The sequence below is a fragment of the Falco punctatus genome (assembly GCF_963210335.1).
Source record: "Falco punctatus genome assembly, chromosome: 4".
NCBI lineage: Eukaryota > Metazoa > Chordata > Aves > Falconiformes > Falconidae > Falco > Falco punctatus.
The window spans coordinates 91,653,728-91,681,078 of record NC_137583.1 but is presented as its reverse complement, the minus strand read 5'-3'; the positions used below and the strand labels follow the sequence as shown (position 1 = coordinate 91,681,078).

The 27,351-nt window shown below is 38.9% G+C and overlaps 1 protein-coding gene across 3 annotated transcripts in view; it reads left to right on the top strand.

The window, feature by feature from the left end:
* Positions 1-27,351, top strand: part of POU6F2 (POU class 6 homeobox 2) — a 319,374-nt gene that overhangs the window by 121,574 nt on the left and 170,449 nt on the right. For all 3 annotated transcript variants that reach the window (XM_080382151.1, XM_080382150.1, XM_080382149.1), the window contains 2 exons: positions 13,240-13,331; positions 14,307-14,535. In XM_080382151.1, coding sequence (XP_080238277.1) covers positions 13,240-13,331; positions 14,307-14,535 — 321 coding nt within the window. The remainder of the gene's footprint in view (positions 1-13,239; positions 13,332-14,306; positions 14,536-27,351) is intronic.

The following is a 27,351-nucleotide window of genomic DNA, read 5'->3' as shown; positions in this document are numbered from 1 at the left end:
CTTCTGCATCAGACAGTGAAAGTAGAAGGGAAAGTCTCCTTCAACTGAAACTCCAACATGAATCCCAAACTGCATAGTCTTGTGCTGATTATCAGCTGGATTTATACTCTGTATCTATTTTAAAAGCTTTTCCTGTTGGGTTTTTTTTTTGGCTTAGGTTAACAAAGTCTAGGAATGTGTTGCTACCCTCCGCTGTTTAGGCTGTCTGTGGTCAGTTTTTGAAAAGAAAGGATTCGGAGGCTGCTGTTGTACAACATGCCCCTCCTGTGTTTCTCTGCAGTTAACTTGAAGGCTGCTGGAGCTGTGCGGAAGGGGCTTGGATTTGTTCCCAAACCAGTGCTCCACAGTAATCTTATCCAAAAGCCAAGTGCAGTTTTAGGACATATTTCAGCCGTGAACCAAGAGAGCAGCATCAGAACAGGAAAATTTTCATCGATAACAGATCATGTGTTCAGCTAGCTAAGAAGGACGAAAGAAAAAGATATTGTATCTATAAGTCTAAGTAAGCCTGTGGGTGTGTATTAAGGGCTTAACTCAATTTGAAAAATGCTGCCCAAATTTGTTTCTACTGTGAGCAAAGTGTTTCTAAGCCTCAGATGAGCCATTATATTTATCCAGCATGACATCTGTTAAAATATTTTTGAATGAAGAGCCTGTATAGAGCATACATAATAAGATAGCTTTTGTGAGCATGCTTGTAATCCTGATAGACGAGAATGGCTCATTTGGAGCCCTCCCAATTTTATGCTGTTTAGGAGGTGTGCTAGATCCCAGGTGAAAACCCACAAGAAAATGTAATTAGTGGAACAAAATTTAGTGTGTATGCCCCACGGCTAGTTTTTACATTGCAGCAGCTTTGCTGCTAATTTTTCTTCTTCTTCGAAGTACTGAAAACAAGAGATTATCAAGTTAGGGACCTAATCACATCACAAAATCAAGCCTTATTTCCCAGTGCTTCCATATATTAGTTTTTTTTTTACCTTAAAGAATATTTTTAAAGGGACCCAATCCTCTTTTCAGTAAGAAAACAAAACAACCAGGCTCATACGCTTTGACCTTGGATTGTAATTTGGCAGGACCCAGCTAATGGAAACACTTCCACTGAAATAAAATGGTCAACTTTCCTGAGTAAAGATTTGTAGAATCTGGCTTCTGGTTCACCAAGTTTCAGGCCAAAGCAAATTTTACAGCCAAGTTATAAATATTTGAAAAATGGGGAGCATAATGGAAATGCTGACACAACCTTAACCACAGAGGCATAAGCAGCACAGCGTTACAATCTGGTGGTGCTGTTTTGACAGTGGTTATACGATAATGCAGTCCAGGTCTGGAGCACTTTTAGCTAAATGTATCAATATGAACCTAATTTACTTAGACCTTCATGTAGTCATTCACATTAAAAATCTCTAGTGTTCTGATGTATAGATCAAGGCGGTTTCTTTCTCCCTGATTTATACCAGACAGGTATATGTTAAAGTACACAATAAATAGGCAGAGTATTAAATTGCTGAGGTGGTGGTTCTTCAGAGTTTTCTTCAGACCACCATTTACTAAACGATATCACAAGAGCTATATATCCTTCGGAGTGTTAATATGTAACCAGAACAAACAGAGGACATAGGAAAGGTGGCGAAAAGTTAGATATATAAGCAAGAAAAAGTGAGTTATTGATTTTATTGACTGGTCTGTTAACTTCTGACATTGCAATAAAGCCTTATTTATTTGTATACAGAAGACTCAATTACATAGATACATATCATTTTAACAACTGGGTTATCTACAGGAGAATTGCAGCTTCATAAATAATATAGACCTGCATTTCTCAAGCTGATGTTTATCCATTGTTACCATTTAGGAATTTGTGGTGTCCACAAATGCTCTTTGGAGGAAAGTCATTAGAATAACATCAAGTAAAAACAATGCTATTGTAATGATGCATGTGTGAAGTACATATACAAGTGGTGTACTTTACAATGACTGAAATAAAACCTATTGCATCCTGTTTTGAGTATACAACTGTTTTATGAATGTCAACTGTGCATTTTATGGTAAAGGTCTGGACTTTCCCTGGAAGCTCTTTAAATACTGTTTTAATTGAGAAGATGATAAGTATGGATATAAGCTGGGTTTGTTGTTGTTTTGGTTTGGTTTTTAGTTTGTTTTCAATCTGGATTGAGTTTTGAACCCAGGCGTCTTTTGCTGAGTGAAATCTACCTAGTGCATTATCATCTATATAATCAACAGGCCGTACAGAATAACAAAGGGAGCAATCTGAGTGCTGGTTAATAGAATAACTGACTGTGACCAGAACCTCATTTGGGACTATATAGTCTGTAGTCAACAAATATTGTTTCCTCCAGCAGTCCTTCAGTAGCTAGTATGTGGGGAGAGTTAAGGAGAGGCAAGGTAGTGAGAGTAGGAGCTTTTTGTGCTGATGTGAGGATGCTAGTGCAGTGGCTTTGTCCCAAAGATAACAAGAAGTTATTCCAGGGACCTGAGTGCACATTCTTTCAACATGGAGGAAAGGCAGCTCTAGAGCCCGGTTGCTTCAGACATTGCACCACATCCAACATATGTGTTTGCCCTAAAGATAGGGTAGTGTCAGGGGGTAAGAAGTCTGTGACTAAAGGAAGCAGCATGCTGGCAATACCCACCCATGCAACCGCTCTAATTGACATGTTCCTTTGGTTCAAGACTTTTTTAAGCTCTGAAGGCCCAACAATGCCCTTTGTGTGTCAGATGAAAAGAGCTGGTAAAGTCTCGCAGGGATTCTTTGATGATTGAACATTGAGCCTAAATCTTGGTTTTGCCAGATTAGCACCTGATCTTTCTTTCCTTTATGGCAGCCATAAGGAACAGATGGTGGAAGTGTTGGTTATTTCAAACCAACCCTGGCTATCTTTTGTATGTCCTCAAAAGCTGGGATCATAAAAGAAGATATTAAGAAGGCAACAGCAGTCCACTTCCAAAAAGCCCATCAGGTGTGCTGAACCATCTGCTGGCTGCTAAAGGATCTGACTTGTAGGAAAGGTGGGCCCGGGGTCCTCTTTTTTCCAGGTCCTCTGTGCTCCAGCGTAGCCTGACACAAGACGGCTTCTGCCTAGAAGTAACACAGCTGTGTTGGTGACACACACTGTGTGTGTATAGAGCACCAGATGAGCACAGCTGTGTGGCTTCCACACCAGGACTGGCTTCTGTCAGCTCAGCTGGGAGTACGGCCAAGATCAAATCTGTTTGTCTGTATGTGCCTCTAGACATTGTCTTATTTTTTATAAATATAGGTAGATTCTTCTAAAGGGTTGCATGGGTCAAAATCAGATGAAAGAGCTCTTACAGAAAAGTTAAAAAATGTTTTCTTTAAAAGCATTTTTAAAAGGAAACAGTGTTTACTTTTTGCCCAACTCCAAATTATGTTTAGTAGGCACGTACACAGTCTGAGATCTGACATAATCCTCAAAATAAATAATATGACAAATGGAAGCTGATGCTGGTTTTGTGTTGTTGTGTAATGGAGTTAGAATAATGACAGGACAATAATATAATAGAATTCTGCAATGCCCTCACTCTACTTGACTTTAAGTGGATGTAAAATCTTAGAAATGAGAGGACAATAAAATAATGCTTTGTAAAAAGGATAAAAGAATAATGTTACCTAAGTCTATTAGTGACATAACACACTATGAATGCACTTAAATTAATAGCATCTTTTACCAGTAGATATTTTTCAATTACTGTAATGCTGAAAAAATAAACAGAACAATAATGTAAAAATGAAAGGGATATAGGAAACTAATTTGTTTAAAAATATGTATCTATATAGAGAGACACATACATATATATACGAACACAAGCATTCTCATGGATTAGAAACAGTTTGTATATTCCATATAATTTAATCCTGTTAGGATGTTTCATAGTGCCCTCTCTCACTCTCCGAAGCAAGTTGCCTGCTACTTGGTATTTTGGCAAAGCTGTGTGGCTTATTTTTGCTTTTTTCCTTCCTGCACAGCTTGTTGTTATTAAGAGGTCTTGCCACGACAAGTCATTACTAACCAAGAGATCTTTCATGCAACAGGACTGTCCTGGCTTATATGCCTGTTATCTGTAAAGCTTTTTTAACCTGTGCTGTATTCTTAAACCTTTCCTAGAGAACTAATTCAACACCTGTGAAATCTGGTGAGAGTTTGATTCACATAAAGGCAAGATCAACATACTAGAGGAATGATAGCCAAATGTTTGTAAACTACTTGGTTATTTCCCTGCAGATCTGTTTTAGGGTATTTTTAGTGTGTGGAAGACCACCTTAGTGATTTCTGCAGAGTGTTTCGCTATCATTGTCAGGTAAATAGCTGCTCAAATTCGGGAGGCAGAGAGAGTCCTAGTGCTGACTGCTGGTTCTTTAGGTCTTTTTGGGTCTCATATTTTGAGCATTTTGTCTACAGAGGAGAGAGTGAATGGAAGTGTGTGTATGCGTAGGAACTAAAAGCCTTGTTGTGTGTTTTAAACTTGGTTTAGCAATGGTCAGGCTTGATATAGCTTGCAAGACCTGGCCAGCAGACTGAATAAAAACAGATAAATATAAAGTGTTTGGGAACTCCTGGCAAAAGCTCCTTGTAAATAGTCACTACAATTGATTTCAGACAATAATAAAGAGGCAGAAGTTAATTCAGTTCAGGGTTTACAAGATCTGGAGGTATGCATACCATGAGTTTCTGCAGCTGCCAGCCAACACTTTCATTTGAAATAATGGCTCACCCTGCTGAGACACATCATGAGAACTTGCTGCAGATATCAAACGGCACAGGCTGCGTTTGATGGGGGAGTGCTGCTGAATTTTTCTAGCTAGGAATTTCTGAAGGTACATGTGCAGCTAAATAGGTTTATAATGTAGACTTACCAGTCTTGTGATTTAGTCTGATCTAGGAGCATGATCTCCTGCATACAGAGTTGCTGCCACTGTTAAGGTTTCCTCCTGGATCTCGACTGGACTCCTACAGTATGCTGCTCTGTGGGACGGCTCTTTCAAGAGTCTCAATAAAGTCTGAACAGCTGAACAACCTGTAATGAGACACTTGATGGAGCTGCCCCACAGGGCTGTGTAAAGACCACAGCAGTGAGTGTGAAATTGTTGAAGACACCACAGGGATGAAATCAGACAGTGAACTCAGTAGCACGAGTGATAAACCACTGTCTCTCGACCATACTTGCTGGTCAGGATGCTCCAGTAGGAGTTTCATTATATTGTGGCGTGCATTTTGCTGAAGATCTAAGTGCCAGGTGCTTTTACTGGGTTTAATTTGATGCTTCCTCCCATAACTGGATATTCCTTACTCACTGAACCAGGTGATTTGAATTTCTAAACAGGCTTTCATAGGACTGGTAGGACACTAGGTTCATCCCTTCCTTGCATTACAGTTATTTCTTTCCAGTCCCTGGAAGGTGTCAGCTGAGAGTTAAATTTCTGTCATCAGACACCTACCTGTGCCCTATCCTTTGTAAGTAAGACTATCAATGTAACTTGTAAAAAGCAAATGTCAAGACATGCTACCCTTTTCTTCCACCCAGAAGCCTGAATTACGATGCACCAGAGGCTGGCCACATGTATTGCCTGGCTTTCCGCAGCCTGTAGCGCCAGCAGCCAAGCCTATGATCCATAAATTGCGCAAGGTTCCCCGGGTAAAGGGCAAAATATGTCATTGTAAGAGATTATAATAGTCTACCTTATTTTGGGGAGGGTACATCAGTCAGATGAGGTGGGTGAGTGTCAGGAAGTTGGGCTTTTGGTGAAAAGCTTGCCCTCTGCCCTGTTAGGAATAAAAATGCACACATAGATCGACGCTGTAAAAATCATAAAGAAATCTTAGTTAGCTATAAAGACGGCAAACTGTAGCAGTTGTTCCAAAATAGATGTTCTTTAACGTGCTCACTCTTTGGCATTTAGTAAGCTTTCAGGGATGGAAAGAAAGGAAAGTTTAATTTAGAGAAGCCTCCTGCCCTTCTTAGCTAGGGATCAGCTGCCCAACATGAAATAATAATGCATTCAACTGTCCATCTTCTGGTAAGTAACCTTTATCATCATTGCATTCACCAGCACTAACAGCAAACAGTGAGTATGAAATGTATGAATTCAGGGAAAACTGATAGGGTCTTTGTGACCTTAATGTGATTATATTTGTGCTAATGCATACAGTATAAAAGAAACTAGAACTCTCAATATGAAGGGTCCAATTCATAAAAAATGTATGCACCATTAGCAAGGGATTTTTATGCACTGTACTTAGGGGGTGAAGAAAAGTAGAATGACTCTATTTTGAATAAAGAACGTACTTCTGCAATTATATTCCTTCACCTTTTCAGCAGTAGCAATGCTTTTTTTCTCACATAAATTATCTAAAGTGGAGGAATATTCATATAGGCACCAACAAGAAAAAAATTCACTTGAGGAAAAGAGAAAGAAGAGGATTAAGACAATGAAAGAGAAGCAAAAATGAAGATCAGAAACAAGAAAATTTAAGGCAGCTGGGAAGGCTGGTTTTTTGCGTAATCTGTGATTTTTGTCCCTTGGTATGGTAGGGTTTTTGTTTGGTGGTAAATATAGCTGGTGGTTGCCCAGGAGAAGTTCTTTGTGATATGAATCACTTTAATAGCATGATTTTCATTATAAATAGTCATAGAGTTTTAATGTTATCAGTCCTGATACAGAAAGATGCAGATGCGTAAATACAAGCCGAGCTCTGTGCATATGGGTAATGAGGACAGTGATTTCAGCTACTTTATGTGTCTTGTGGGAGAAGATCCTTAGGAGAAAATACCCCCAGGGACCAGGAAGAGGTGAGATTTTTGTGCTCTGCCGACAGAATGATTTTGAGCTTTGCAGTGATTTTGGTAATTTTGCAGTTGCAACTATGTGGCAGTTTCAGGTAAGTATAAAACTGTGTGTTCTACTTACTGAAGTGCTGAATGATATAGTTAGTAAAGCAATCTGCTGTATTCGTTCTGCTGTCTAATGCAATCCATTTTCCATGCAAGACTTTTAGCTTTTCTGTACAGGATATTGCATTGACATATATGATAATGTGGTAGATCATTATGGCATTTCCTTATCACACCACAAACTTGTTCAAAGGTAAACCGAAAGGTTTTTGTACATAGGGTAGGGGAACGTTAAGAGTGTGAGCTATGTAAGCTGAGACAACCTGACACTGTGGGACATCAGCACAGTACTTGTATGTTGTACTAAAATGATTGAACAGTACAATAGTATTGACATCGCAACGTCGTTAGGTTTCAGAGTTAGCAGGTGCTGTGGTAATTCTGTCCTCACCCAGATTTCTACTTGTTTGATTTTCTTTGTGAGGCTGAAATCACGGCCTAACAATAAAAGCTTAGAATCTGAACCAGAGGTCAGCAGGAAAACGTGAATTGCTTAAGGATCTGTGGGATAACCTGATACTTAGAGAAGTTTTATACAATCCAGATGAGTGAATTGTATGCCACAACTTGGTCATGTACTGCAAGAAGACAACCATCTGACTACTTAAACTAAATATGAGAAGTCCAAGCTTAAAATCATACCTTTCAGTGGGTGATTCATTACTGTAATTTAATTTCTGAGCTTGATTTTCTTAGCTCAGGTAATAGGAACATCTCTAATAACCTTAAGATAATACCGATGTAAAACCGATTCAGCATAAGATCTTGATTTTTTTTCTTCTGCAAGTATTGTAAAACTTTGATGTGTTTGTGAAATTCTGTGTAGCAATCTGATTACTAAGGTTTTAAGGTGAGGTGATTTGGAAAGGCTTCCTACCTACATCTTCAACCTCTGAGGCAGCAGGGAAATGAAAACAGCGAAATTAAAAGCCACAATATGGTTCTTTGTGGAAGAATGAGGATTGTTTGGAGGGAATGTTACATTTTTTCATTATCAGCTGCATCTTTTTCTTTCAGCTATTAAAATTTGTTCAGCAAGATTGCTCCTGGTATAATTGCTGACAATTAAGGGCTCATTTAATGAAGAGCTGTGTTACTTTAGTCAGAAATGATGGACTTTCGCACACCATACCTGATAATTTGAATATTATCAGTTGATCTATTTAATGCCTTTAAAAAAGTTATCTTTTTTTCTCCTAATAATATGTCTCATGATCTAAATGCAGCTATGTTACATGCTCAGACTGTGAGTTTATTAGTTTTGAAAATGTAAGACTTCTCACAGGCAGTATTTTCACTTTAATGATTTCATTCTTAAAGCTGTATCTTTAATGTGACTTGACTCAATGAGTAGTAAAAAAATACTCTTGATTTCTTATTGTTACAGTTACTGAGAGATAAATGCAAGTAATTTATTATCACATTGTGGAACTGTATCTAAGGATTTTAATATGAAGTATTGCTTGAAATGCTGTGTTCTTTTATTAATGTTGATTCATTTAAAATATTTGCTTAAATGCGTATCTCAGAAGGATTTATATATTCTTTTGCTTAGTGAAAATCTAGTATTATTAAATTTGATCTTGTATGTTTTTCAAAGCATTGAGTCCTAGAGAGGTGGCCCAGCATCTCCCTGGTTCTGATATATGTGAGAAATACTGAATTCCTTCCTGAAGACAATGAGGAAGTTACTTATTTCCAGATCATCTGCTGAGAGTTGACTTACGCTGTGGTTTGAACCCTGGCTTTGAGTGAGCTTTGGTGCATTTTGAGAGGAGACGCTGCTGCGCACCGTGCCTTCGAGCAGGCACAAGCTCATCTCTGCAGATGAACTAGGAGGTCCAGGACAGAGCGGGATGTATGTGTTTAAGGCACTCGATCATATATCCCGTAATGCTCTTCAGTATAGTGGCATTTGCCAGTCAGCTGCAGCTTCCCTGCAAGCATCAGGCATCATGTGAGACCAGGGCTGCTGGGACGGGCAGTGCATCCAAGTGCAGGGTGCTGGGCGCATGTACAGGTTCACCTTGTCAGAGCTACTGATAGCCCTGGAGTAGCCAAGGAGTCACAAAGCAGTTTTGCATTTTGACCCGTTCTTTACTGAAGAGTGCAAATACAGCTGGGGAGGTGTTGGTGCCTAAACGGTGCTGATTTGAGACTCTGGATCCGAGTCGCTCTGTCCATTAGATGCTCATCCGTAAAGCAGGGATTAGAGCATTCCCCCCTTCATGGGGTGCTCGGAGATAAAGACATTTAGAACTGAATTACCTGTTGTGTTGCTGAAGATGTGTAAGAAACAAAAAGGAAGCAAACTGTAGAAAGCCTGTTTATAACTAGTGCATTTACAGTTGTAATTTTGTGTGAGACTCAGAGACCTTGGGGATGTGGAATTTCTTTTTCCTTCTGATGTTTCTCTTGTGGTTTTCTCATTTTTGAAACAGATACTGTTCAACAAGATTTTTTTCTTAGTTTGGGGGATTTCATTTTTTTATATTTTTTGGTAAGGGGAGAAAAAGGTTGCCTTTGTTTTACTTAGCTTTATTTTAAATAATATTTTATTTTAAGAGGGTTATTTTACAATGTTTACAGTGCACTTCAATTTTTTATTGTGTCATGCCCTTCCAGCCCCTTGGCAGGATGAGAGGTGAGTGTATGTATTATATAATTTATAATTAATTTATCATGAATCACATATGATGAATACTGCTTATTAAATATTAAAGCCTTGTCTGCGGTCCTGCCTGTACCATGGCAGTAGCACTTGGGTCTGTTCATACGGTACCACTGAGCGAACTCGTCTGCTTAGGCTGCGATGGCAGTGCTCAGTTAGAAGTGAAGTCTTAGCTCCCTGCCTAGGCAAATGGTGTTAAGAAGAATTATTTCTCTTTCCAGAGTAGGTGCCCCATTACTACCTTCCCCCTACCCCTTGTGCACCAGTAATCAGAGGTATTATGAGAATAAAATCTCTCCAGTCATAGCTGAGAACGGAGAAGGTGCTACTGGTAGCTCCCCAGCTCCATAGGGATTGCTATGAATCCTGGTTCCTTGCCGCCATACCCCTCACGGATAGAAATCTGAGCAGCGTTGGAGGATAGCCTAACAGGAGGTAATGGCCTGGATCTGGACAAGTGGAAAAATCCAAGCCAAATTTTGACAGACCATTTATTATTAGTGAAGACTGGAATTTGGACAGGGGAATAATTTACCTGCAGAGGTCATGCCAGCATCTGGAACTAATGAACTCCCAAATAAAGGCAGTAAAACAGAGGGGGAAAAACAGGGTGGGGGGGTGTGCACTGCCAGTTTAGGGTAATGGTCTTAATGAAGGTATTTTTCCAAATTAGTAGCAATGCGTCTGTGAATCAGAAATAGTAGCTGTGACACAGACTTCTCCCAGCTCCTCAGATCCTTTGAAACCAGAGGAATCCACCCGGTCAACATTATGAGACAGAAGAGGTAAAGTAGCCTTCCACCAGTGTTTTTTGCTCTGCTTTGCTTTCCTGGGAGCTTTGACCTGTGCGTCTCAGCAAAGATAGTGTACAGCCAGGAACAAATGCGGTCACCGTGTGTGATGCAACAGAACTTAACCCTGAAATCCTCGCTTCACTGTGTTTACTGCCAGCCCAGCAGGAAGATTTTCCTGTGCCTTTTGAAAAAAATCTTGACTCTTGAGCAGCTTTTAGGGTGGGTAGATTAGAAGGGGCATGAGAGGAAATGTGAGAATTTCGCTCTGAGAATACGGCATGCATAATTTGATATAGGGTGCCATGTAAGACCACATTCATGCACATGAAAGTGTATGCTGTTTTGCTGAAATGCCTGCATCATAAGGAAAGTGAGCTAGAAGCGGCAGAGTGTTCAAGCACTGAAATAAAAAGATACATCATCTGCGATGAGTGACCATATGAAAGGAATGTAACCCTCAGTGATTCCAATTAGTGCAATGCAAAAGGAAAGGAGTGTAATTAATTTTGGCTTTATGGTCCTATATAAACCAGTATAACCCAGTTGTACTACACGCAGCTTGTGAGATGAAACACCGCAAAATCCTTAGGGTACAGATAAGAGAAAAAAGTGGTTCTCAGGATAGCCGCACCATGGAAAAAAAAATGCTAAAGCACAGGCATTGTTCTTCAGAACTTCTTACTTATTTTCTGAGAGCTCAAGCTGTAGTGAATGCAATAAAACGTACTTCTACTGAATATTTCACTCTAGTTATGTTCTCTCAGAGCATTCATAGGATAATTTAATGACAGGACAGATTATCAGGAGCTTGTTTTAATATTAATTAAATCATACACAAAGACAAAATTCTCAGCCCTTAAAATTACATAAACAAAATTGACTTATAAGATTTGATCTTAATGGGGAGTGATATATTCATTGGTATTGAGCCTTTGATCTAATATCGCTTTATACATACAGCTGTGATGAGAAGATTAAAAAAACCCCACAACAATATGTGGAAATTACCAAAGGTAAAATTGTATTTAGTAACATAACACTTTATTTTGTATAGGAGGAACCCATACTGAAGAAAACCTCTCTTTGGTCTTAGGCATAGCAGCAGCACTGGGATTGTAATGCATTTAAAAGAAACAGTTTTCGCTGAATCTCCCATATCTAGTTACATTTCTTTCTTTTCAAGTAACTTGGATGAGTAAATTGCACATAAAAAATTTAGTGACCGTGTCTCTTTTTGCATGTTATTAGGCAACTGTTGGAGTCCTCACCAATTATAGTAGGTCAGCTTGTTCTTGTTATTAAATGACAGTGGTCATTAAAATGCCAAACATATTTTTATAGAATTCACTTTATAAAATGTCAGCAAGTCTGTATATTTTTATTAGTTTCAAATCAGATACTTCGATAGACTGTAAGTATTCCCAAAGCAACGTCCGTTTCTGACTTTTTGAGACCACATGAAAATATTACAAATTAATCAGATTTTCAGATTTCTGCATAAAACCTCTGCAAATTTATTGTTTAGTCCTATTCTAAAATACTGTTATGATTGACACCTTGCTGTAGAGATAGAAGTCAATTGAATAATATGTAGCAGTCAATTTTATTTGTACCTTAATATGCTGAAGGGTGTTTTTTTTTCTTCACATTTCCATTATTTATAAGTCTGTCCCCTTGGAGAATATATAGAAGAATTTGTTTTAAATGAGCTGATAATACCCTCTTTAAAATTTATAAGTATGACAGAATCATATCCTTTTTCCTTACTGTGCCAGGGTGTGCCAATAAACTGGTTCTGAACTATCTTGCACTTGCTATTCATAGGACAAACACTGGAAAAGAACATCTTGTTAAGGTTTACTTAGAATTTCAACCACTTATCAGAAAAAACTAACAGAACAGGAACTATCGTACCAACCGGGAAACTGACACCATTACTAGAGTTTTCTTTTTAAGAAACCACAGTAGTCTTGCAGCTACTTTTGATACCTGCTGTCATTCCTTCAGCTTCCAAGGTAAATGTGGGCCTGATCACCGAAAAACTTTCTGAATCAATGCAACTCCTTCAGCCAGAGGAAATGGAGGATTGGGACGTAGTTTTGAAAACATTTTGGTACTTTCTTGCAACTGATAGGACTCTTTCTCTTTTTCCTTTCCAAATCTGTATTACAGACTTCAGCAAAATCCAGTAGGGCTGGACTGCGTTCTGGGCTTAGCAAGTCATTAGTACCCAGCATATAGTTCAATTGTTGGATCTCAACATCTCAATAAATGCTGGAAATCTTTGGTTTCACAGAATTTTGTTCATCTCCCACCACATGCAATTTAGAAAAGAAGCTGTCCTTTGGAAGCATACCTGTTCTCAGTTTTTGTAGTGCCTTTTTATTGCACACAGTACAACCTTCGCTGCCTCACTAACTGACAAAAGAAAATACTTTATTAAGCTACAAAGTAGATGTGACCTGATTGTTTTTCAGATAATTTCTGCTTTCAGAAATTAGAATGGCTGATGCTCACCTAAGCGTAAAAAATGCAGTTCCCACACACGCGGAGTGCTCATGTGCTGTATGTAAATTGATGTATAATGCAACCCACATTAGCTGGGTTGATGATATCTTCAGTTTCACTGCTGTCAGATTTTTGTAGCTCCTTGAATGAGTTGGCTGGTCTGAATGAATTTCAGCATAATTTATGCAGCTGATAAGTGATTTGAGTGCTTGAGTTATTGATAAAGCACTTTAACATATCATTTTCAGCTTGATGTAATGTGGCATCAAAGTAGAAGGTAATGTGGCAGTCCCCAGGCTTGATATTAAAGTCAATCTGCTCCTTGGATTTCAGAGGCCAGAGGAAACACAGTGCTGCCTGACACGAGCCCAGCAGACCAGCACCAACCTGGTCAGTCCCATCCTGCATTTCCTGTTGGGCCTCAGGTCAGTATCTTTCCTTTCAACTAATCGAGATGTGCAATGTGATATATGTGCAAAGTAAATAACTGCAGTTGGTCATCTTGGATCTGTGTAATATAGAGAACATGATTGTTTGGCTGCATTTAGTGTTACAAAAAGGGGCCGTGTATGTATCACGTATGCTTTAAAAGTTACTTGTTTGGAAAGATTAGCTTTTTGTATGGTTTTCTAACATAAAACCTAAGCAGTTTTGCATATTTAGGAGGTTTAATTATTTGAATTTCTTATATAAGTTATTTTTTAAATACATGTAATAATTTAACATTAAAAAGTTTGTGCAATTTTAATGCAACCTTATTGGCTTTGGCAGTTCTGCCTGTCACACACAGCTTCTGTGTCAGTAAAGGCATTTAATTATCCTTTAAGACAGGTATTTATTTTCTTTAGAGCAAAATGCAGGCATAATAGTATGACACTGTAAACATTTTAAAAGATTTCCCATATCACTTCACGATTTTATCCAAGTTCAGCTGTACTCTAGGAAGTTACTCAATGTTCTTCCACTTTCCAGTACAGTCTTGGTCCACAGAGTTTCTGGTAATTGTTACTGTAGTGTGTTCTGCTTTTACTGATCAGTATACAACTGGGGAAATTTGGGAAATGTTAGTATTTAGGTTACTTCTGTGCTGACTTGAGTTAGGCCTTCTTGTGTTCATAAATTATCTTTGGTGCATGTGTAATGAATTTTCCAGTCTAGATGGTACTGGATTGCTACCAGGCTACATGATTGTAAGGCTTACATCTTCAGCCTGTCAAGTTTGTCAAAACTTTTTGTGTTGGTGAAAATACGTGCTTTAAGATATTGGAAGCAGTGCTGTGCTGTGCTGTGCTGTGCTGTCTGTAATGGAACATGAAAGTTTTCCAAGCCAGAAGAGTTGTAAGTGTGTAACACCAAGCTATGCACAGTAAAATAGGTTTGCTGTTTGTGTTTTGTTACAGCCGTTACTGACAGCCCAACAGTTAGCCTCAGCAGTAGCAGGGGTGATGCCAGGAGGCACTCCAGCCCTGAATCAGCCGATCCTTATTCCTTTCAACATGGCTGGGCAGCTGGGGGGCCAACAAGGACTCGTCCTAACTCTACCTACAGCAAATCTCACCAACATCCAAGGGCTGGTAGCAGCAGCTGCAGCAGGAGGCATCATGACTTTGCCATTGCAAAATTTACAAGGTAAGTCATGTTTGTAATTTTACAGTAGGTTCTTTTGCCTGTTTGTTTCACTTTCTCTCTTTTAAACTGAGTGATCTCTTTTTTTCCAATGAAATGTTGCTCTTGATGCATATTGAAAGTCAGTACTTGGATTGTTTTTTAATACTCGAGAGATACTTAAGGGATATTTGCATTTTTATCAGAACAGATTTGAGTTTGGGTCTTAGATTCTATGGGTCAGTAATGCAAAGTACTTGAATGATTCATTAGCCTTTTCTGTCATCAGTGATCAATGTTCCCTACTCACAGTTCACTTTAAAATTTGAAACGGCAGCATGAAGACAAATACTCTGTTTCACCACTGATGGTTAGGGTAGCTGAAAGAGTAGGGGCAACTAAGAGTTTTCTCAGCTGTCATCAGTGCCTCAAATATTCGTTCTCATTCTTGCTGTGGGAGGTCTGCTTTATCAGTAAGGTTCTGCCATCCTCATCCAAGCTGTTGAGGGAGTTATATGACTCCAAAGTCAACAGCAAAAAGTTAATCTCTGTGTGTATCCTCCCCGTTGTCTGAGCTGTACCATGTTCGCAACAGTTCTACCCTAAGTTACCTGCTGCATTCTCCTTGGAATCTAAAATCAGACTGAAAAACAGTTCTCTAACATCACTGTTCTTCCCTAGTAGTCTCTGCTGTTCAATTAATGGTCTAACACTGTTAGCAGCAGTACTCAATCCAAACACATATAATATAAAATACAGATATATTTATTTACTGTTCATAATTATGTTGCTTGCTTCTCAGAAAGCAGTTGCTGCTCAACAGAACTGAACCAAGTATAGCAAGGTAAGTATTAGCCAATATTTTACAATAGAATTGTACAGCTTTCATGGAAGAGGATGGCAAGAAAGTGATTGTCCGGTGTGAAAGTGATAAAGATGTGAGCAAGAAGTATCAAAATAAAGCTTTAGCCCTTTTGATATATTTATTTTATTTCTTGCTGATGTAAATGGTAGGAAGAGTTCTTTTCAGACAGTATGGTAATTTTTTCTTAAATGAGTGCTCTGCATTACTATGCCCTAAGTACTTTCTAGTTATTAAACTCTGGTGGCTGCTGATTAGCAGATGACTTGTTTGAAGCACGATATCCTACAGGCTGTGAAACAGAGAGAAGGAAGAGACAGCTTGTGTTGAACAAACTCCCGTACAAACCGCATGCATAGTACTCTCACCTGTTGGGGCAGCTACTTGCCTTTACCTTGTGAATGTTTTAAAGTTTAATGTCAACAGACCTCTCTTATCATAGTTGTAAATGGTTTTCACTTTAATGTTTAAAATAATGTCTCTCTCATACCATTAAGCTGCACCGAAGAACCTGTCATTCATAAATCATAGATGAACAGGACACACTAATGCACAAATTTTGCTTGTTTAAAATTTGAGAGTGCATGTAAAGTAGGGAACTGGAGATTAAAAAAATAATGCGGGAACAGGAGTGGGTAAAAGCAGATATAACAAAGTGAAGGAGAAGTGGCTTTTTAGCGTAGGTGGATGATGAAATCTTAATGAAGAAACAGGCATTATAAAAATGTATCCTTCCACTCTGGAGTGCCCCAGGTTATAGTTGCTGGGTATGTAGTATATAAATAAACATAAGCTCGTGCAGTTCTTACGTTGTTTATTCACCCAGTATTGCAAAGCTGGAGGGTAGGGATTAAGCCAGGCAACCTTTGCTCTTTGGTTTAGCCATGGGTGTCTAATTGCTAGCTAAAAGGTGTAACTCTGCTGCCAAATAAATTTTGCAAGCAATGACCTTACCAGATGAAAAGGTTTCCTCTATAATCTTTACAGATAGATAGAAGCATGGGATCAAATAGGGACTTGCCGGAGCATCAGGTACAGCTCTGTCTATGGATGCAATCCCATCTTCCATAAAGTAGCTAAATGGAACAGCACCCATGAATTCACCTAGTTGCGTTGCTGTTTGTCGTCTTCTCTACTCTTCCCTCCCAATCCTCTAAGCAAGTCCCACTGCACTCATTTGGAAGTGAGACTGATACACAAGGAAATGAAGTAACTTGGTCAAGATAGCTCTTAAGAACCCTGAAACACAGTTGTAAGTTTCTGTTGCTTCCTGTGTAGCCCACTACCTTATGCATGTGTGAATGAAGGTAGGAGTCAGCTGAGAGTGCTAAGACCGTCTTTAGCTGTGTGGTATCATCAGTGATTGACTTCTGGTTCCTGGTTTTTGTGACTATTTGAAAGATAATCATAGAATATGTGTTCTGTTTTGTAGCCAGCGCTTTTACAGGTATACTCATAGAAGCCTATGCTTTAACCCCGTTTTGGTAATTCCTGCCTTTTGGGTGAAATCAGACCATATTCATCAATTTCCATCTGTCTTAAACCTCACTGTGGCACAATCGACTTAGATGACTAGGGGAAATGTTTTCAGCCTGTTTTCTAACCTGTCTTATTACTTCTCTTGTCATGCATGCTGTCCCTGAATTTCAGTGCAGTCAAGCACAGATGTCCACAGCTCCTGTGAGCTGGGTCTTCTGTCTTCTTTTTCTTCTCTCATCAGTAAACTTCTAAACCTCTTCATCACAAACTACCCCAGCTAGGTAATTCAAAAGACACCCTGAAGACTTTTTGAATAACGTATGAATTCAGAAAAGTTGTGATCTAACAGAGTACTTCAATCAGACTAAATGCTGATCAAGGAAGTAATACCACTTCATTTTGTTTGATCCACATGCATGTTTAAGTGATTTTATTCTCAGGAACTTTCAGGTCTGGTCCGGGGTGAAGTAAGATAATGTTTTTTTCCCAAATGTGTTTATTTTACGTTGTTCAGTTGCTATATGGTCCTGATCCAGCACTGAGTCAACAGGAATTTTGTTGCTGTAAGTAAAAAGAGATTTAGGCTAAGCCTCTTTCAGAACTACTTCTCTTGGTACATACTTGATTATTTTCTGTTCATTACGCTGTCATTTGCCATACACAGTGTTATACGAGATCTGTTCCCTGAGCAAATAAGTCAAATGGTGTGAACAGAAAGAAGGAAGGTGAATATGTAAATTCTTGCTGTGAAACTTAAAAAAACATGTTTTCCCTGGCTTCTATTAAGAAAATTTCATATGCATGAGGAATATGCAAAGAATACAATTTAACTGAGATGCCGGAGGGTTGGTGGCAGAATAGAGCCATCTGCTTTAGAGTAAATGGAAATCCCTGAACATAACACAGATTCACCTATGGAATTCTGGCTTTCCACCAACAGTTCTTTGAAGAAAACAATAAAATCAACAAACATAACTTTTCACTGTAATCCTTTAAAAGCACTGAAGATAAAAATTTAAAAACCGTCCAAGAAAGCTGTTGTCCCAAGGAATTTACACACCTGTTTTCCAATCAGCATTTCTTAGAATTAGAGCTGGAACACAGCTATCCTTTCCTAATCACCAAAAATTTTGGAGGTGTCACAGTAGCAATGGTGAGGTTGTGAGAAGAGGTGAGGCAGGTACCCTACAAGGCAACATGTTGCCTGCCTGCTGCTTTTAGTCCATTGCTTCTTGGTCTGTCCTTATTGACTCAATGCAGAAAACACCCTGCCAGCTTTCCTCTTATTGTCCAAATGGGAGTTCATCAATATTGAACTTTCTGTCTTCAGGAAACTTTTCTTTGGGCTGAACAGTTTCAATTTCTGCATCTCCTTTGCCAGGTTTTTTGGGGAGTGTGTTCTTTTTTTTTTAATTTTAGTTATCCTTTTCAAGAGCCTCCCCAAGGGACTAGTGTTTGCTTAATCTCAGAGTATTCAGTAGTGCCTGGGAGCTGATATTAATGGAAAGACATTCTTTCCTCAAGCCCGTCTGATTTTTAAATCTCAGTGTAATATTTATGTATATCTGAATAGAAAGATACCTGTTGGGGGGGCTGAGTTTGTTCTGTCTTGTTTTCAACATGAAATCAACAGGGTTAAAATTATATTCAGAAATCACTGAATAATGGGAAGGTATTCCAGTGCTGAGGAGTTGCTAAAGGCTGTCCCCTCACTTTGTTCACTTTCCATGACAGCCAAAGCAGTTTTAGCTAAGAAGTTAATGCATTTTAGCTATCCTTTTAGTATACCATACGTGTTTGAAATAAGAAGAAACTAGCACGGTGTTGCCTGACAGCTCACTGCTGGCCACTCGTGCACTGTGGATAAAAATTTGGGAGTCTCTCTGCAAAGGTTTGGCCCAAATATATTGCATCGCATAGCAATGGCACAACAGTATTTTAGATACATCCACCAATACAGAGCTTGAATGACATTTGAATCTTGAAAGAAATCAACAAGTTGGAGATTCTAGCCTCATGGCACTGAAACTTTGTGTATTTTATTTCCACTACATACTATACTGTTCCTAAAGTGGATGTCAATAATTTATTTCCAAGTCAGAGTTTCGCAGTCTTGAGTTCTGAAAGAAATGAGAACAAACTATCTCCCCAAATCATTAGTGAAAGGCTTCAGTGCTGAAAGGAAACCTAGCATGGCTGAAAATGTGAAATCATTAAATTACATTATTTAAACAGCAGCAGGTCATATTTTAGCTGCAATACAATGGAAGGGGAAATGTATTAAACATTTTGAGAGCAGGAGACAGCCATTAAAATGCATTGATATGGGTAACAATAGACATAGATGATGGTAAAACAAAATTTTAAAAGGCCTTTTTTTGCTTGACATTAGTCAAAACGAGTGTTTGGTGAAGACAATGGTAACAAAAAGGAAAAAAAGACATTGTTTACATTTATTAGATCTCGTTTCATCTGTACATAGATTTGTATCATTAATTGTGCAACAGATAAAGTAAACATGCTCTGCCTCCGTTCCTCTGTGTACACACACCTTAAAAATAAAAAACACCCAGAAATCAGAGAAAGATGAAAAACAAAAAAGAGACAGAAAAGAAGTAAACTACAAACCTCAATTGCTTACTGATCTAGAGTCCCAATTCCAGTTTTTTAGAACATTTTCCCCTTTTAACTAACATGATGCAGTCCCTATTCATTTGTATTCCCCTTCAAGTAACATGAAATAGCTTTCAGAGTCTACAGAAAGGCAGTGTTTCACTTATGTATTTTAATGAGCACCAATGTCAGTAATAATCAAAATGATGTTTCACTTAGAGGAATAGTTTATTCCCAGGTACTTCTGCAGTGTACTAACACAACCAGAACAAGAGTGACAAGAACCAAGAAAAGGAGCTGCACTCAACTAGCAATTTCTGTGAAGCCCTCAAACGCATAATGCAGTCACTGTGAAGAGCTCACTTAAACAAAGGGGTTAGCCACCCCCTAAGACTAACCTCCCTACCTGCGTACATGGGAAGAAATAGCATGAATTTGTGCTTCCTTAAGCACATTGTGGCATGCACAGCATGCCTATGGATTAGCAACCACTACAGCAGGTTTCCTCAGGCTAACAGCTGTATGCCATCCAAAGCGTGTAGTAGGGAAGCTGAAGTAGTAGGCAGGGATCCCTAATGATGGGTAGAAGGCTTTGTGTCTCCGTCTGGTGTCCCAGGAAATGTACTGTTTGGGAGACATAACATATGCTTTTGGAAGAAAGGGCAAAACCTGGTTTTCTGAAGGTAGTGCAGAATGAACCTTACTGGGCTGGTTTTTTGTTTGGTTGGTTTCCCCCCCCCCATCCTAGGCTTCTCCTGTGGGAATGCTATGGCCTCATGTTAATTGCTCGTCTTACTCAGTGGCAAATTGCTGCCTTCACAGAGGGAATGTGAAAGGTTCAGGGCTTTATTAGTTACTAGTTGTTTATTGATCACTCCCAGTGTGTTAGCTATTTGTTGTTTGGATTTTCTGCCCCACAAGTTAAAGGCCTACCGAAAGAGGCATTAAAATGCAGTAGTCCTCATGCTTGTGTGCTCGGTTGTTGCCTTCCACCCAAAATAGACCTCTGACATGCCTACTTTTTCGCTGCTGATGGTTATGGAACAACATCAGTGGGGAGTAATGATGTGATGTAAATCAAATTAATTCTGAAATCAAAGTGTTCACACCTACTTAAACTTTGCAGGCCAAGTTTTGGCAGTGTCTGAGTTTCCATACTTGTAGCCAAGAAGCAGATGGGAAATGCAGAAGTAGTCTGCACCTCCCCAAAGTTTCCACCAAAATCCTGTTGGTTAACTACCCTCTAGCAGACGTGACCACTAGGCTAGGAGCTGTGGCGTGACTGGTGTGCAAGACCTGGGCGTTTCTGGGAATGTACCCCTTTATTAAGCTCTGACTCAGACTGGTACTGCTCCTGGCAGGAATACTTTACATGCAGGATTATAAATGAAGTTTCTGTCAACCAGAACATGGATGCATTTTAATGCTGCTTTTAAAGTATATCTTTGCACCTGTTTCCAGGAGCCTTTAATCTTCTTCTTGAATTTAGACCGTGACAATTTAAATTAATGTAGAGAAAACTCATTCCAATAATGTGAAGCACTTAACTTACTGTAATCTTACAAAAGCCAAGAAATTTCAAATGCAAGTGAAAATCCTAACTAGTGTTTGTCATTCTGTTCCTCACCTCTGCATTGTAGCGTACATGCTTCATGCGCTGGTAGATTACATGCAAATAGGTAGGTACATCTAGATCACATGCACATAGAAGGGTATGTCTATATGATGTATGCATATATGACTCATACACTGATCCAAGACTCTTTACTGCAATAGAGTGAGTTGTAGAAGGATTACCAGGATGGATTTGCAGCCTTCAGTCTTAATTTCCTTGCTTTAGTGGATTTAAGTCAGACATTTATAGTCTTTGTGGTTTAATTTCCTTTGTTTTTCCATGGTGTTTGTATTAATAAAATCCCTATGATTCATGTTTTAAAAACTCCCTGGATACAAAATTGTGTTCTTGATAGACCAGTGAGATTCTAATCAAGCACATATTTATTTAGGGACTCATAAAAACAACAAAGACACTATTGACCATCTGGGTTTATGGTCATTTTTAATGGTGTGAGTTTTGAATGCATGGAACATACAAGCCTACTATGTGGGAGCTAATTTTTTAAAATTATATCTCTTTAAAGTCTGTGTGGTTCTGTGCCACAGAACCATACACCTCCTTTTTTTTTTTTTTTTATGGAGATGTCTTTTTTTTTTTTTCCTTAATTATCTTGGAAAGTTCTGAAGGTGTGTTATTACTCTCTTATTAAAATAGTTACAGATTGTGCATCTTGAAACATTTACAGCATCTTTCTTTTTTACTGTTGTTTTTTGAGAAAAAAATTGTGTCTGCCACTGAGATTGCTCTAGAAATGGGAACAGGACCTGTCTGGTGACATCAGGAATGATGAAAGTGAAACTTCCTTGAGTTTTCTCATCCCCAGACCACTATACAATTTTATGTCCTTTGGGTAGAAATCTGTGCTCATGGAGATCTTCAGGCCTCGCTCTCATTTTGTCGCTGATCCCTGAAGCTGCTTTCATTCCTCGAACGTTTTGTCTTTACAAGCCTATTGCTCTGACACATGTAGCAGAGAGCGCAGACGTGAGACCTGTGTTCGGCTCTGTGCTCCGCCCCAGGTGTCCCGTATGATGGCAGGCAATCCATGCAGGTTTCCTGCAACTCTCTTCCTACCTGTGAATGAATGTGCAGATAGTGAGCGCTATGCTTTCCTACAGAGTGGCTCAAATCACTGTTGTTAGATGCCTTGAGTTCCTCAGACACAGCTAGATCTTTGCTAAATGTCCTAAATTCTGAAGTCTTGCTCTGGTTCATAGACCTTTTTGAGTAGCTGCGGTAATACGGTGAATTTTCCTTGTTTGGGACCTACAGTGACCTTCTGTAGCCCATAAAAACACTGGAAGTTTCCACGAAGATTAGTAATATCCAACACAATATGGGTTCTTAAATTGTGTTGCCTGCTATAGTTCTTTTTCCCCCCTTATTTATTTTAACAGGAATATTGCTTTTAAACTTTATCTGCTGTAGATCTGACATATCTTACAGACTTTTCTTTCACTTAGTTGTGCTTGGTTATGATAAATTATGCAATATTAAAAATAAATCTTCAGCACAAAGGAAAGTTTCTCATTTCACTTCCATGATTAATTCTGTTGAAGTCAATGCTGATGCTTTGGATTTATATAATCGGATCCTTGAATATCTTTGACTTTCTGTTTCTCAGATCCCATTTCAGCCTCTTGTCCCTTTCCTCATCCAGCACTGTTTCTGTCCATCCTTTACATTTCAGCTTGGTTATTCACAACGCAAATGTTCCTAAATGTGTTTTGCACTCTGTAGCTGATTTCCCGTTATATCAGCAGTAATAAATGAAGAAGAGGTAAACATCTGGAGGTGATAAACCTGTTGTAATTTTCCCAGTATATTGGGCTTTTGTATTTTAGAAGATGCAGTTGTAACAGGACATGAATCCTCTCTAAAAAACAAGAAAAAGATAGTAGTACATTTTCAGAAAATTCATTTATTAGCAACCTGAAAGTTGTTTCTTTCTTGTCTATTTTTAAAAGGATAAAACCTCTCAAGAATAAACTTTTACACCTTCTCTGAAAACTGTAAGTCTAGCAATCTAACAGAGCAATCGCTTTCAGATTTTCTCTTCAAGATTTTAGCTTTTCCTTTCCCAAATCAATGCTTGTGAACTGTAAAGGAAGACCGTGCTCCCCTCCCAGCACTATAGCATCTTTAAAAAATATTCGGTCCCAGCTTCCTCCCCCACCCTCTGTTCATTTTACTGGTAACAAAATCGTTCTTTAAATCTTTGGTTTGCTCTGCTTTAGCAGGAGTGGTAGTTCAAAGTTATGTCTTATGAAATTACATTTATCTAATATGAGCACCTTGGCCAGTTGCAACCAAAATTAAAAACATATACTATTTGTTCCATTTGTCAGAAGAAAATCATTGGCTGCAAGTGTAAGGCTTATCAAGTGTATCTTTATGCATTTATGTTCCCATGAGTGCCATTATTTTAAAATTTCTTAGTGGTATTTATATATATTCAACGTTTGACATCAGATAATTTGAGTTTGCTATGTTTGTGAGATAACTCACAAGGGAGAAAGTTGTATTAAATAAATAATAGAGATAAATTTTATACTTCCATATATTTCAAAGCTAATGCAGCTAACTTGCAGTGGAATGGTAACATGAAGACACAGTGCTATAATATGATTGATTTGTTTTGACAGCAGCCAAATAATTGAGAGTGAAAGGTGTCAGCACAGATGAAATATTGTATAAGCCACATTCAGAAGGCAACCCCAGCAGCAATAGCAACTGGAGTTTTATTTCCTTTGATATCGCACTGTTACTCACTTCCAGTTTATTATAAAACCATGAAAGGTACGCAACTTTCCATATGACGGAGGCTTTTATGGAGGGGATAGAAACAGAAGTTTGTCAGGTACTTGAACAATAGATACTGACAATGGGATTTATGATGGATACACTATACAAGGGTAAATTATCTTAATCTTTCCCCCTGGTTTTCTCTCTTCTTTTAATCCCTTTTTACAGGCTACTGCTTATCTGGCATCTTACCTCTAGCTTGGAGGGTAAGTGATTCCCTCCAGAGCAACCATCAGTGTCAGTCTATGGATTGCCTGGCAGGGGATTGATGCAAAAGCAGTGTTGCTATTACCCTCCCCAGCAGTGAGACTTTTTTTTAGTTCATCTCTTCTGCACGGCAAACTATACCCATTCTGACTAACTGAGACAGGGTGAGGCTTGGGTATTTGCATTATGGCATCCTACCGCACTGCAAGGAATAGAAAGAACTATAGAATCTTTTGAGCCTAGGAGACTGTCAGTGTGCAAGTAAACTAGTATAGAAGGTAGCCAAATAAACCAGCTGAAATAATACCTGAAAGTAAAAATTTTTGAGGAGCTGTTGGCCCTCCTTTAAAGCAACCTGAAAAAGAGACTAGAGTGTGCCTGTAAAAACACAAACTATAACGCTTCCTTTATCCTGAAGCCTCATTGACTTGAGTGGGAGCAAGACTCCAAGGTACAGTTTGAATTGAAATGTATGTCCTGCCATTCATTTCAGAAATGCTCCATTAAGAAAACACAAGTCGATGTGAATGACAAGGGTTCTCAGTAATGAGCTTTTGCTCATGCAAAAAAAAACAAACAATGACAACCATCATGTTAACAAGATCAGGAACCCTTGTGGCTTTGTAATGTAACATCTAATCTATATCTATACTTATACCTATACAAATATAATTATATCTTACTTGGAGAAAAGTAAATAACAGAATGGGATGAGATTTCCAATACAGAACAATTTATACACAGTCACATTCCACTTGCATTCTCTTTGTCTCCTGATGTGATCATTTCATAAATAGCATGGTGGAGATTAGACACAAGGGCTAAGAAATCTAACTCACTGGTAGTAGTAAGGGGAACGTTTGTGGTATAGGAAGGGAGGAGGTAAGCTATTGTTCATAAAATAAATCTTACTGTATGGCAGGCTGCATCTACTGAAGTATTTTGGCTTAGAGAATTAGAGCACACTTGAAATTAATCCATTTGTTCCCACTGTTTGCCTCAGGTTAGTTTGATGTGCACAGACCAGATTTCTTTTGGAGGAAGCTAAACCAGAAGCTCCACTCCAGGTGCATGCCAACTGCATCCCAGAGCCAGGTGCCGATATGAAGCCCCAAACCAACAGTTGGCCCAAACCCCAGTATGGTTTCAAGACCCGCACATTCAGTGCAAGAAACCAGAGTATATACAGTCCAAAGTAAAAACCCTGGGCTAGAAGTAGAGGGAGAGACTCAGAACCAACTATCTCCATCTAGTGATCCTCTCATACTGCAGCAAATTACTTGCTAATGTTGACATAGCCTTAAACCTGTATTAGTGCTTCAGGAAGCAGTAATTTGTGATGGGTGTACATGCAATGAAAACAAATCCTCATTGCTGATGATTCAGAGATACGTTCTTTATGTAGAGGCTTCTGTTAGAGCCCTGAGTGCCCAGGTTGCAGGTCTATATGGTTTACGTAATAAATAACTCTCTGCCGTCAGCACCTGCAGAGTTAAATTTAACTTGACAGCTCTGATTTTAGCCACCAGCAGCTGTAATGTTCTGTTTAGTAATTGTTGGCAAAATGCTGAAAATGGAATGCCTAAATATTCTGTGCATATAAATCTGTTGATAGGCATTGAAATGGGCATGTAGACATCTAAATTTGAAGTTCTGATTTGTATTTGCTGGTGTGTGATTCATAGTGGAAACACAGGCTTTCCAACTTTTCTGTACAGATGTTAGTCTCTTCATTAAGAAGTAATCAGAATTACATGAAAACTTGTGTGTGTGTGTGTGAAAAGACTCTTGGGAGAGTGCATGATTTTCATGAGAAGTATTTGCTTTCCTTTTCTTTCTAATATGCCTTCAGATATTTTCTTTTTCACAACCCAGCCTGTATCTATGAGCATGTGCGTATACTTCTACTGCCCCTTTTAAACTTCAGCTAGCTCACTTATCCAGGAGCCTCTATCCAGCAGGCTGTGAAATAGAAGCTCCTCCTGAGAAGAATTTCACATTATCATGCAAAGAGGTAGAGGATCTAGTTAATGGAAAGATGCTCAAGTATCTAGTGTTCTTTCTGGCCACGGCAATTTGGATTCCTCTTTGGTTGCTCACCTCTTGATCATTAAAGGCATTTGCCAACCCATTGCTGATGGAACAAAAAGCCACAAAAAGAAATATAAGTGGAAAAATAAAAACACAAAGGAAGGTAAAACCCAAAAGGACATCCTTCTGGCCCTGAGCTGTCCAGGCAAATGGAAAAAAGAAGAAAAGTAAACTAGCCACCCAACTGAACCAACTCACAGGCATCTCCCACATTGAGTAGTTTTTTGAAAAAAACTATTAAGAAATCTTCCTCCAAAAGAAATCTCCAAAATAGCCTTTCAGATTGGTCAGATAACCCAACCAGATATTTCAGTATTTAGTTACAGTAGTGAACTTTAAAAGTCTTGCTAGATTACCAGACAGGTTGTCTTCAGTGGTAATCCCTACTCCAGAAAGTTTCCAGTGACTATTAATAGACTGTTTTGGAGAGTTGGCTGTTGTGAATAGCTTTCTTCTTAGATGATGGGTTTTCTCTAAGCCAGGAAGCAAAGTAAACATTTTTCCCCACACCTCTTCATATCTGAAGTGATTCCACATCACTGTTACAAGTGGTCAGCTCTAAGCGGTGATTGTGATATGCCATCACAGAGCCAAATCTGGAGGCCCTCAGCTCTCGAGTTTAGTGAGGCAGATTCACATTAGATGTGATGCTTGAGGCCCCACTGACATTTGGGAGTTTGGGTTTTAAAAAACGCCATGCGAAGACCCTCAAGGTTTGGCTGACTATAACCTGCAAATGGTTTGGCAAGACCCTATTTACAGAGATGACTCGAGAGCCTTTCCCTTCCCCCATTTCACTGGTCAGCACTGACATATTGCATTATGAGAAAGAGCCGCACTTAATGCAGAACTACTTTCAATTGTCATGACCACTCAGCCTTATTTAAACTGACACCCTCTCCATCACCCCCAAGCTAGACTCCCAATGTCAGAGTGCTTCAAGAACTTGGGATTCAAAGCTGTACCGTCTTGCTAAGAGCTGTGATAGAGTGGTGCAAAACAGCACAGATATGAACTTCAGAGATGGAAGGAAAATCCCAAAGGTAGAGGGAGACATGGTAAATATGGGTATGCCAGGTAAGCAGAGGAAAAGAGAGTGAAGGGAAGACTTGCATGTGGGTTCAGATCAGGAAAGAGACTTGGAGGATCCATGCTTCTGTCTTCC